This window comes from Equus caballus, chromosome 7, assembly GCF_041296265.1.
Source record: "Equus caballus isolate H_3958 breed thoroughbred chromosome 7, TB-T2T, whole genome shotgun sequence".
Taxonomy (NCBI): domain Eukaryota; kingdom Metazoa; phylum Chordata; class Mammalia; order Perissodactyla; family Equidae; genus Equus; species Equus caballus.
Window position 1 is genome coordinate 100,744,149 of NC_091690.1, and position 12,291 is coordinate 100,756,439.

Below are 12,291 nucleotides of genomic sequence, written 5' to 3' on the forward strand. Positions count from 1 at the left end.
CTGCCCTTAGTATTTTCTCTTTGTCATTGACTTTTGCTAGGTTCACTACTATATGCCCTGAGGTCGGTCGTCTTACATTGATAAAGTTTGGAGATCTATTGGCTTCTGTCACATGTAGTTCCATCTCTCTCCCCAGGTTTGGAAAGTTCTCAGCCATTATTTCCTTGAACAGGCTTTCTGCCCCCTTCTCCTTCTCTTTTCCCTCTGGTATACCCATAATCCTTATGTTGCATCTCCTAATTGAGTCAGATAATTCTTGGAGAGTTTCTTCATTTCTTTTTAGTCTTAGTTCTCTCTCCTCCTCTGTCTGTAGCATTTCTATATTCCTATCTTCCAAATTGCTAATTCTCTCCTCCATATTATCGACCCTACTGTTCAGAGAGTCCAGATTTTTCTTAATCTCCTCCATTGTGTTCTTCATCTCTAGTATTTCTGATTGGTTCTTCTTTATAGTATCAAGCTCTTTTGTGACATAGCTCCTGAACTTGTTGAGCTGTCTATCTGTATTCTCTTTTAACTCGTTGAGTTTTTCAATAATGGCTGTTTTGAATTCATTGTCATTTAGGTTACAGATTTCATTGTCTTTTGGATTGTTTTCTGGGTACTTGTTATTTTCCTTCTGTTCTGGAGATTTAATATATTTTTTCATACTGCTTGATGGTGTGGATTTGTGCCTCTGCATAGAGACAGAGTTTAGTTACTGCTTCCTCTTATTTCTACTGGTGTGTGGGAGGGAGAAGCTGTTTAGACTGCACCGACCAGGAACCCTGTCAGCTGTTTCTGACTGGACCTGGGCCCCTCCTTGTAGTCACAGTGGTCCTGTGGGGTCCCTCATCAGCTGTGGGGGCAATTGCTAGGGGGCCTCAGGCTGCTGGTGCCTACTGTTGCAGACCACCTAGACACGCTCCCTCCTTAGGGTCTGCAGAGGTGTTATGGGCTTTCCCAGTGGCCGGGAGCAGGATCACCTATAGTTGCAGCTCTGTCACTGTCAGGGCCCACAAGTTCTCACTTGTCCACTATAGGAAACAGCAGAGCTATGGGTATCTTCTGCAGTCTGTGGTTAGCTCACCTATCTGTGCTACTTTTGCCCCAAGGCCTTCAAGCCTTGTGATTGCTGGTTGGGGCCTCTCCACTAGTGCTGTGCAGAGGCTTTCACCGTGGCTGCTGTGTGACTCTGGATTTTCCCCCTGGGCCACGGAGCCAGGCCACCGGAGCTCCACCCAGCCCCTGGACACTCCCACAGGATCACTGGGTGTCTTTTGCCCCCTCTGGGACACAGCCGGAGTCCGTGAGTCAGAGGCAGCTGGCGGGCTGCTGCCTGGGATGCTCCTCTCCCAGACCCTCCCAGCGTTCCGAATGCTGGACAGGGCCTCTCCGCTAACACCAAGTAGAGGCTTTCCCTGCTGCTGGTGCGGGACCATGGAGTTTCCCCCTGGGCTGTGGAGCCAGGTTGCTGGAGCTCTACCTAGCCCCTGGCCATGCCTACGTGATCTCTGAGTGTCCTTTGCCCCCTCTGGGACACAGCCGGAGTCCGTGAGTCAGAGGCAGTTGGCGGGCTGCTGCCCTGCTTGGGATCCTCCTCTCCTGGGGCCTCCCAGTGTTCTGAATGCTGGGAAGGGCATCTCTGCTAATGCCAAGTAGAGGCTTTCTCTGCCGCTGGTGTGGGACCTTGGATTTTCCCCCTAGGGCACACAGCCGGGCTGCTGGAGCTCCACCCAGCCCCCGACCACTCCCACGGGATCTCTGGGTGTCCCTTGCCCCCTCTGGGACACAGCCGGAGTCTGTGAGCCAGCTGCGGCTGGCAGGCTGCTGTCCTGCCCGGCATCCTCCTCTTTGGGAGCCTCCGGCATTCTGAATGCTGGGCAGGGCCTCTGCGCTAATGACGTGTAGAGGCTTTCCCTGCTGCTGGTGCAGGACCGTGGAGTTTCCCCCTGGGCTTAGGGGTAATCACGGGGGGCTTAGGTAGGGCTGTAGTTACCTGTTTCCACCGTTGCTCTGCCGGTGCGCACACACGCCTGCCCTTGGTGCGTGGCGATGCTATCGGCGTGTCCGCTGAAAGAAAGCCGCTTGCAGGTACTAGGCTGTCCGGGGGTCAGGGATTGGAGAGTTTTCACCTATCTCCACCTCCTCCCGGGGGGAAGTCCGTCTGCCTTCCGATGTATAGCAGCACGGGTGTCTCAGGTGTCCTGAGATGCTATATGGATATCCTTTGTTAACCAATGAATGTCCAATTAGTTGTAGATTCGAAAGGGGAGAGACAAAGAAGACTACTCACTCCACTATCTTGGTGACGTCCAAATCTGACACTCTTGAACTTCCATGACCAAGAAGGTTACCTCTACCTCTCAAAACCATGAAGTCCACACTCTCCTACACTCTCTGGCTTCCACCATACACACTTGCTAGAGGTTGCCACATGAAGCTGGATACTTCTCCCCTTGATTTTGGACATTTCGTTACATCAGACAAACCTGGCAAAGTACTCCAAGGGACTCATGAAATATGCTTCATAGACTTATCTCCAACTGATATAAACTGCCTTTCCTCTACATGATCTAAAATCCAGATAAACAAAAGCAGGAGAGTTTATTACCATTAGTCCTACCCTGCAAGAAACTATAAAAGGAGTCCTGCTGGTTGAAATGAAAGGACACAAGACAGTAACTCTAAGCCATATGAAGAAATAGCTTTCAGTAAAGGTAAATACATGGGCAATTATAAAAGCTAATTTTATTCTAACAATGTTTTGTAACTCCACTTTTTGTTTTCCACATGATTTAAGAAACTAATACATTTTTTAAAAAAACACAATTCTTAAGCTAAAAGCTAACATTATGATAACCTTGGTTTGTAATTCCACATTTTGTTTTCTACATAGTTTAACAGACTAATGCATTTCTTAAAATTATTAGTTTATGCTTTTTGGCATACAATATATAAAGATGTAATTTTGTAATATCAACAACTGAAAGGGGCATAGATGGAGCTAGATAGTAGCAGATTTCTTTTTTGTTATTAAAGTTAAGCTGGTATAAATTCAAATTAGAGTGTTAGGAATGATGCTAACTGTACTCCCCTTGTAACTTCAATCCCCTTGGTAAAAAGAAAATAGCTATAAAATATAAATAAAAAACAATGAGAATAGAATTTAAATGTTACACTACAAAAATCAACTAATACAAAAGCTAATAGTAATGCAGGAATTAAGCAACAAAAAAGCCATAAGACACATAGAAAACAAATAATACAATGACCAAAGTTAGCCCCTCCTTATCACGAATTACTTTAAACGTAAATAGATTAAATTCTCTAATCAAAAGACAAACAATGGCAGAATAGATAAAAAACATTATCCAACTATATGCTGTCTATAAGAAATGCATTTTAGATCCAAAGAAACAAACAGGTTAAAAGTGAAAGGATGGTAAAAGATATTCCATGCAAATAACATCCAAAAAGAAAAAAAAGACACAATGATAAATGGACTTTAAATCTTGTAACCTAAAATCTTATAACCTAAAAAGGTTACAAGAGACAAAGAAGGACATCATATATTCAAAAAGGTTCAATACAGCAAGAGGATATAACAATTATAAACATTTACACACCTAATGACAGACCATAAAAACATATGACAGAACTGGACTGCAAAAATGGACAGAACTGAAGGGAGAAAGTTCTACAGTAATAGTTGTAGACTTCAATACACCATTCTCAATAATGGATAGAACAACCAGACAGAAGATAATTAAGGACATAAAGGGCTTGAACACACAGTAAACCAACTAGATCTAACAGACACATACAGAACACTCCACTCCAAAACAACAGAATATACATTCTTCTTAAGTGCACATGGGACATCTTCCAGGATAGATCATATAGGCCACAAATTAAGTCTCAGTTGACTTCAAAAGATGGATATCATGCAAAGTATCTTCTCCATCCACAATGGGATGAAGTTAGAAATCAACAAGGGAAGGAAAACCAGCTGATTTGTGGAAATTAAACAACAAACTCACAAACAACCAATGGATCAAAGAAGAAATCACCAGGGAAATTAGAAAATATTTATAGATGAATGAAAACAAAAATACAACATACCAACACTTATGGGATACAGTAAAAGCAGTGCTAAGGGGGAAATTTATAGCTATAAATGTTTACATTAAAAAACAAGAAAGATCTCAAATCAACGACCTAACTTTACATCTTAAGGAACCAAAAAGAGAAGAACAAACCAAACCCAAAGGTAGCAGAAGGAAGGAAATAATAAAGATTAGAGCAGAGATAAATGAAATATCGAAAATAGAAAAATAATAGAGAAAATCAGTGAAACTAAAAGTTGTTTCTTTGAAAAGATCAACAAAATTGACAACCCTTTAGTAAGATGGACTAAGGAAAAAAAAAGACTCAAATTACTAAAATCTGAAATGAAAGTGACGACATTACTGATTCAGTAGAATTAATAAGGATTATAAGAGAACTAAGAACAATTGTACACCAACAAATTAGATAACCTAAATGAGATGCATAATTCCTAGAAATGCAAAACCTACCAAGACCAAATTACGAAGAAATAGAAAATCTGACTAGACCTACAACTAGTGAAGAGTTTGAATCAGTAATCAAAAATCTCCCAACAAAGAAAATCCCTGGACCTGAAGGTTTTACTGGTGATTCTACCAAACATTCAAAGAACTAACAGCAATCCTTCTCAAACTTTTCCAAAAATTTGCACAGGAGGGAACACTTCTTAACTCATGCTTAGAGGCCGGTATTACCTTGATACCAAAGCCAGACGAAGACAAGTGAAGAAAAGAATACTACAGACCAGTATCCTTGATGAACACTGATGCAAAAATCCTCAACAAAATATTAGCAAATCAAATTCAGCAGCATATTAAAAGGATCATATACCATTACTGAGTGAGATTTATACCTGAGATAAAAAGATGGTTCAACATACACAAATCAATCAATGTAATACATCATATCAACAGAATGGAGGGAAAATAAAACATATGATCATCTCAATTATGCAAAAAAAGCATCTGACAAAATTCAACACCCTTTCGTGATAAAAAGACTCAACAAACTAGGAACAGAAGGAAACTACCTCAACATAATAAACGCCATATGTGAAAAACACACAGCAAATCTTATACTCAGCAATGAAAGACTGAAAGCTTTTCCTCTAAGATCAGGAACAAGACAAGGATGCCCACCTTCACAACTTATATTCAACATAGTATTGGAAGTCCTAGCCAGAGAACTTTGGCAAGAAAAAGAAATAAAAAACGTTCAAATTAGAAAGGAAAAAAATAAAATTATCTCTTTGTAGATGATATGAAACCTTATAGAGCCTACAAAAAAATTGTTAGAACCAATAAATGAGTTCAGCAAAGTAGCAGGACACAAAGTCACAAAAAAATCAGTTGCATTTTTCTACATTAACAATGAACAATCTGAAAATGAAATTAAGGAAACAATCCCATCTACAATAGCAACAAAAAGAATAAAATACTTAGGAATTAACTTAACCAAGGAAATGAAAGACTTGCGCAATGAAAACTAGAAAACACTGCTGAAAAATTTTTTAAAAGACATAAATAAGCAGAAACACATCCTCTGCTCATGGATTAGAAAACTTCATATTATGAAGATGTCAATACTACCCAAAGTTAGCTACACATTCAATGCAATCCCTATCAAAATCCCAATGACAATTTTTGCAAAACGGAAAAACCTATCCTAAAATTCATATGGAATTTCAAGGGACCCTAAAAAGGCAAACAATCTCAAAAAAGAAGAACAAATCTGGGAACTCACACTTCCTTATTTCAAAACTTTCTAGAAAACTCTAATAATCAAAACTGTGTTGTACTGGCATAAAGACAGACACATGGACCAATGGTATAGAACAGAGAGCCAAGAAAGAAACTCTCACATAAATGGTCAAATTATTTTTGACAAGGGCACCAAGACCATTCAATCGGGAAAGGACAGTCTTTCAACCAGTAGTGCTGGGAAAACTGAACCTCCACATGCTAAGAATCAAGCTGGACCCTTACCTACATCATATGCAAAAACTAACTCAAAATGGATCAAAGACCTAAATGTAAGACCTAAAACTATAAAACTCTTAGAAGAAAACATAGGGTAAAATCTTCACGACATTGAATTTGACAATGATTTCTGGATATGACACCAAAAGCACAAGCAACAAAACAATTCATTAAAACAAAGAATTGTATGCATCAAAAGACACCATCAACGGAATAAAAAAGACAACTCGCAGGAGAAAGGATTTGCAAATCATATATCTGATAAGAGATTAATATCCAGAATATACAGAGAACTCCTAAAACTTAACAACAAAAACCAAACAACTTGATTCAAAATGGGCAAAATACTTCAACAGACATTTCTCCAAAGACTACATACAAATGGGCAATAGGCACATGAAAATATCCTCAACATCACTAATCATTAAGGCAATGTAAATCAAAACTATAATGAGATACCACCTCACACTCATCAGGAAGGTTACTATCAAAAAAACAGAAAATAAGTGTTGGTGAGGATGTGTAGGAATTAGAACCCTTGTGCACTTTTGGTGAGAATCTAAAATGGTATAGCCCCTGTGGAAAATAGTATGGAGGTTCCTCAAAACATTCAAAATAGAATTACCATATGATCCAGCAATTCCATGTCAGGATATATACCAAAAAGAAATTAAAGCAGGGCCTCAAACAAATATGTGTACACCCATGTTCACAGCAGCATTGTTCACAGCAGCATTGTTCACAACAGCTAAAACATGGAAGCAACCCAAGTGTCTATCTACGAAAGAATAGATAAGCATAATGTAGTATATACATACAAAGAAATATTATTCAGTCTTTAAAAGGAAGTTAGTTCTGACATACGCTACAAAATGGATGAAGCTTGAGGATATTATGCTGAGTGAAATAAGCCAGTCACAAAATGACAAAGACTGTATGATTTCACTTATACGAGGAACATAGAGTAGTCAAAATCATACAGACAGAGAGCAGAAGGTGTTTGCTAGGGGCTGGAGAGAAGCAGGGGAATGGGTAGTTACTGTTTAATGAATGGGTATAGAGTTTCAGTTTTACAAGATAAAGAGCCACCTGGAGATGGATGGTGGTGATGGCAGAACAACACTATGAATGTATTTAACACCACTGAACTGTACACCTAAAAATGGTTAAGATGGTAAATTTTATGTTATGTGTATTTTACCACAATAAAAAATATTGGGGAAAAAAATCTTCCTAAAGGCGCTTGAGCCTAGACCCCATAACCTTTTATATATTCCAATTCTGACTTGTCCCTTCTGAGACACTACTAAGACTTGGTCAAGGTAGTGTTCTCACTTCCTGAAATGAGTCCTAATAAACACAGAGTTGCTTTATTAACAACTTGTTTGGTGATATTTTGGGGAATTCAATGAGGCACTTCTAATTTACACTGCTAACAAGAATATAAGAAACTTCTTGTTTTTCTACAAGTTTGTAAAGTAAGGTAGGAATCTGGCGCTTTATTTTTCTTCAGATGGAACTCAGTTCTAACACCATTTCTTGAATAATCTATTTTTCCCTATTGATGTGAAAAGCCACCTTTATCATTCACTAACTTATGTATTTGGATCTATTTCTGGGTTCTATTATGTTCTAAGGAATACCTATGTATTCATGTACACTATGCCAAGCTTCTTTTTCAGAAATTTCCCAGCCACTCTTGTATGTTTATTTCCACATAAACCTTAGAATCAGCTTAAGTACCACAAACACGCTCTTGGGATTTTAAATTGGATTGTATTAAACTTACTAAGGATGCTGATAACCTTATACTGTTGACTCTCTTAGCCAAAAACAAGATGTGACTTTATGTTTTGAAATGTGCTTGGAGCTTCAGCTTGTACTTGGTGTTTACCTGTTTCTTTTCTCCAGAGTCAGGTCTCTGTTTCAGACCTGTGCCTCATATAACCCAACTCTAATTTTACTCCCATACACAACCTTGTAGGTCTGTCTGGCCTCAAAATTCCCAACATTTCTAGTTTTGTCTTTCCTCTGTTACTTGAGCTCTGATTCTGATATGTTATCTCAAAGTTCCTGTTTCAGTGCTGCGAAATAGTGAGAATAGGGGACATCGTAATTAAACTTTCAATTTTTAGCTGTTAAGATTACTTTGGTGGAAAGGCATGAAAAAAGCACCATCAAAAATGTTTCTAGTGCTGGCCTGGTAGCGCAGCATGAAGTTGGCACGTTCCACTTTGGCAGCCCGGGGTTCGCCAGTTTGGTTCCCGGGTGCAGACATGGCACCACTTGGCAAGTCATGCTGTGGCAGGTGTCCCACATATAAAGTAGACGAAGATGGGCATGGATGTTAGCTCAGCACCAGTCTTCCTCAGCAAAAGGAGGAGGATTGGCAGCAGATGCTAGCTCAGGGCTAATCTTCCTCAAAAAAAAAAAAAAGTTTCTTTATAGATGAGGTTAGAGAGAGAATCAGATCTGATACTATTTTTTAATATTTAGTTACAGTATGTAACACCAGCCGGGAAAATATGGTACAATTCTAAGGTTTCACTTCTTAAAAAATATTTTGGGGGCCGGCCTGGTGGCACAGTGGTTAAGTTTGCACACTCCACTTTGGTGGCCCCAAGTTTGCCAGTTCAGATCGCGGGCGTGGACCTATGCACGGCTTATCAAGCCATGCTGTGGCAGGTGTCCCACATATAAAGTAGAGGAAGATGGGCACAAATGTCATCTCAGGGCCAATCTTCCTCAGCAAAAAGAGGAGGATTGGCCACAGATATTAGCTCGGGGTAATCTTCCTCAAAAAAAAAAAAAACAGCTCCTCTATAACACACAATATATTTCTCAGATATGAAATAGTTCATAGTAGTTTTCAGAGTTATCTTCAGTGTTATTCTTAGCTTTTATGTTATCAGAAAGTCTAAAAAAAAATTTTATTCTCAGTTTTCTGGAAGCCCAAATGTTATTAACAGTTTTACTTGGAATTTTCTTGAGACTTCATTTAAAATGATGCACAATCCCCTGAATACATTTAGGAAATATAAAAATTAACTTTGCAATTAAGGATCAGAATACATTTTTAAATAGATGCTAAAAATGGTAATCTGAGGGAAAAAATACTCACATTTTGCCATTTAAGTTCTTGTGTCTCCACAATAATTTTACCAATCTGCTCTTCATATTGAGTTTCTGCTTCCTAAATCAATAAAAATAATAAAAATGCTAGGAAAATTAAAACTTTAAAACTTCTAGTTTCAGCACTTTTAAAGAGATAAAAAGAGCATCCTGCCACCCTTCCAACAAGAAAAAAGCTGGGCAAATTACAAATTAAATAGACAAACCCATCAGAGAACTGAGGTTCCAGATCAATCAAGTAATCCAAAATGTGGATAGAGAAAGGTGCCTGCAGAGAGAACAGAACTGCAGCGTTTACTTACCTAGGACATAAGCCACTAGGTACTATGAGAAAACTCAGCTAAAAGTCCTTAATAAATTGTTAAAGGCAGAACATAGGCTAGGGTAACAACATGAATCCCCTGTGGGCCCCAGAAATAAGGAGACTTATACTTCCTATTAGGCTCTTCTTCCAGATACCCACCAGGTGCTTACAGGAAAGGATGGGAAGAATCTGAGAAAGCTTGCCCCTGTGGTGCTGGCTGGGGAGGAGAGGAGCTGTCGAAAGCCATCTTCCCTATTTCCCCTACAGACCAAGAACCTTGATCTGCAGGGGAAAGGGCAACAAAAACTCTACCTAAGGACCCTCGTGGAAACCCTCTGCAACTGGGAAAGGGAACCAACAGCCACCACTGAAAACTCTACCAAGACAGACCTGTTCTCCTGATCCCCCTAAAAAACAAAGGCCTTAGTCTACAGGGGGAGGACAATAAAAACTATAGCATGAGAGCACCTGTGGAAACCCACAGCAACTGGGAGGAGAGGCTAGGAAAATACAACAACAGCTCTTTTGTTGGGGAGGAGCAGGAATACACGCTAGGCCCAGCATTAAATATAAAGGACAACAGGAACTCTTGTCAAGATCTTACCTTGAGACCCAGGTTCACTCTAAGGTGCAGGCGTTAATAACCCTACCACTTGACCAACAAGCAGAGGCTTTAATAAGAACATCAGAGAATGACCCCATTCCTCCACTGTCACCACACCTGAGCAACAAGTATCAAGTAAAAAGAACAGGGAGAGCTGCAAAGATAGACTCTCTCTGAGAATCAGCACAAAAGGAAGACCTAAGTCAAGTGGAAAGGCCCAGGGCCAAGCACAAAGCAATTATTTAGGAAAAACCCTCTGATTTTGTTTAAAATAATTTAATCCTCCTGAACTAGCCCATGCCATAAACACAAGGTATCACTAGAGAAGTCTGAAGCTTTTGTGGAAAACTTCTACAGGCAGACTTGAAAACTGCCCGGATGAGCACCGACGGTGGGCCCCACCACATACAGAGAGCTCTTCTGCAAAGGCTGGGAGGTTTTTTTCTTTTGGTCCCAGGTATTTAAGGAAATCTGTGTCAAATAAAGCACGAGCTGATCACTAAGCTAAGCACACAGTGACTTCAGTGGCTACACATGACAAAAACTGCAGAATTTACAAAATTATTTCAGAAAAGTCACTAAACAAACAATGACGACAACAAGCAGCAACTCTGGGGAGGAGGAAGAACCTGATTTCCAGAGTTGCCACATTTTCAAAATGTCCATGTTCAGTTCTCAACAAAAAAATTACAAGGCATGCAAAGAAACAGGAAAGTGTGATCCATACACAGGGAAAAAAAGCTAATAGAAATTGTCCCTAAGCAAGTGCAGACCATGGACTTGATAGACAAAGACTTTAAATCAACAATTTTAAGTATGTTCAATGAGCTAAAAGAACCCACACACAAAGATACTGCAGCCATTAAAAAGTTAGTAAGTTTATGCTCATAAACCTGACAACTTAGAAAAATGGACCAATTCTTCAAAAAAACCACAAACTACCAAACCTTAACCAAGATGATATAGATAATCTAAACAGCTCTATAACTATTAATTAAAAAGCTCCTCAAAAAGAAATTTCCAGGTCCAGATGATTTCACTGGAGAATTCTATCAAATCTTTAAAGAAGAATTAACATCATTTTTACAGTCCCTTCCAGAAAAACAGAAGAGGAAGGAGCACATCCTCACCCATTTTATAAGCCCTGTTTACTGTGATGCCAAAACCAGACAAAGGCAGTACAAAAAAAGAAAACTAAGACCAATATCTCTCACAAGTTTTGATGGAAAAATCCTCGATAACATACTAGCAAATGGAATCCAGCAATGTATAAAAAATTGTACAGCATGACTAGGTAGAATTTATTACAGGCATGCAAGGCTGGTTCAACGGCTGATGTAATTCACCATAACAATATGCTATAGAAGAAAAATCATATGATTGTATCAATTGACACAGAAAAAGAATCTGACAAAATCCAACACTCATTCACGATAAAAACTCTCAGCTAGTTAGGAATAAAGGAAATTGCCTCAATTGGATAAAGAGCATTTATAAAAACACTACATTTGGGCCAGCCTCAGTGGCCTAGTGGTTAAGTTCAGCACGCTCCACTTTAGTGGCCTGGGTTTAATTCCTGGGCCCAGACCTACATTACTCTGCTAAGGGGCTGTGCTGTGCTGGTGGTCCACATACTGAAAAATAGACAAGAGCAGCACGGATGTTTACTCAGGACGAATCTTCCTCAGCAAAAAACAAACAAACAAACAAAAAAACCCACTAAATTTAACATATTTAACAATGAAAGACTGAATGATTTCCCTCTAAGATCAGGAATAAGTTAGGGATATCTATGCTCACTGTCCTTACTCAACATACAATGAAGTTCTAGCCACTGCAATAAGGCATGGATGAATGGATAGACAGGGAAAGGGAGAGAGAGAGAAGAGGAGGAGGGAAGGAGAGAAAGAGGGAGGGAGGAGGAGGGGCAGGGAAGGAGGGAAAGAGAGAGAGAAGGAAGAAAGGAAGGAAGGAAGGGAGAAAAGATCAGACAGAAGTAAAACTGTCTCTATTTCTAGATGACATGATTGTATACATAGAAAACATCGAGGGGCGTTAATGGAACCTTCTGGGTTGATGGAAACATTTTATATTTTGACAAGGGTTTGCATTATACAGGTGTACGCATCCATCACAACTCATCAAATGTACAGTTAAGATTTTTGCCTTTCAGTGTATGTAAA

General features: G+C 39.5%; 1 protein-coding gene across 11 annotated transcripts in view; it reads right to left on the reverse strand.

The window, feature by feature from the left end:
- The window catches only part of CCDC73 (coiled-coil domain containing 73), a 151,568-nt gene that overhangs the window by 91,321 nt on the left and 47,956 nt on the right, over positions 1-12,291 (reverse strand). For 8 of the 11 annotated variants that reach the window (XM_070274984.1, XM_070274990.1, XM_070274988.1 and 5 more), the window contains exon 3: positions 9,190-9,261. The exons of the other annotated variants lie outside the window; for them this stretch is intronic. In XM_070274984.1, coding sequence (XP_070131085.1) covers positions 9,190-9,261 — 72 coding nt within the window. The remainder of the gene's footprint in view (positions 1-9,189; positions 9,262-12,291) is intronic. 11 annotated transcript variants of the gene reach the window in all.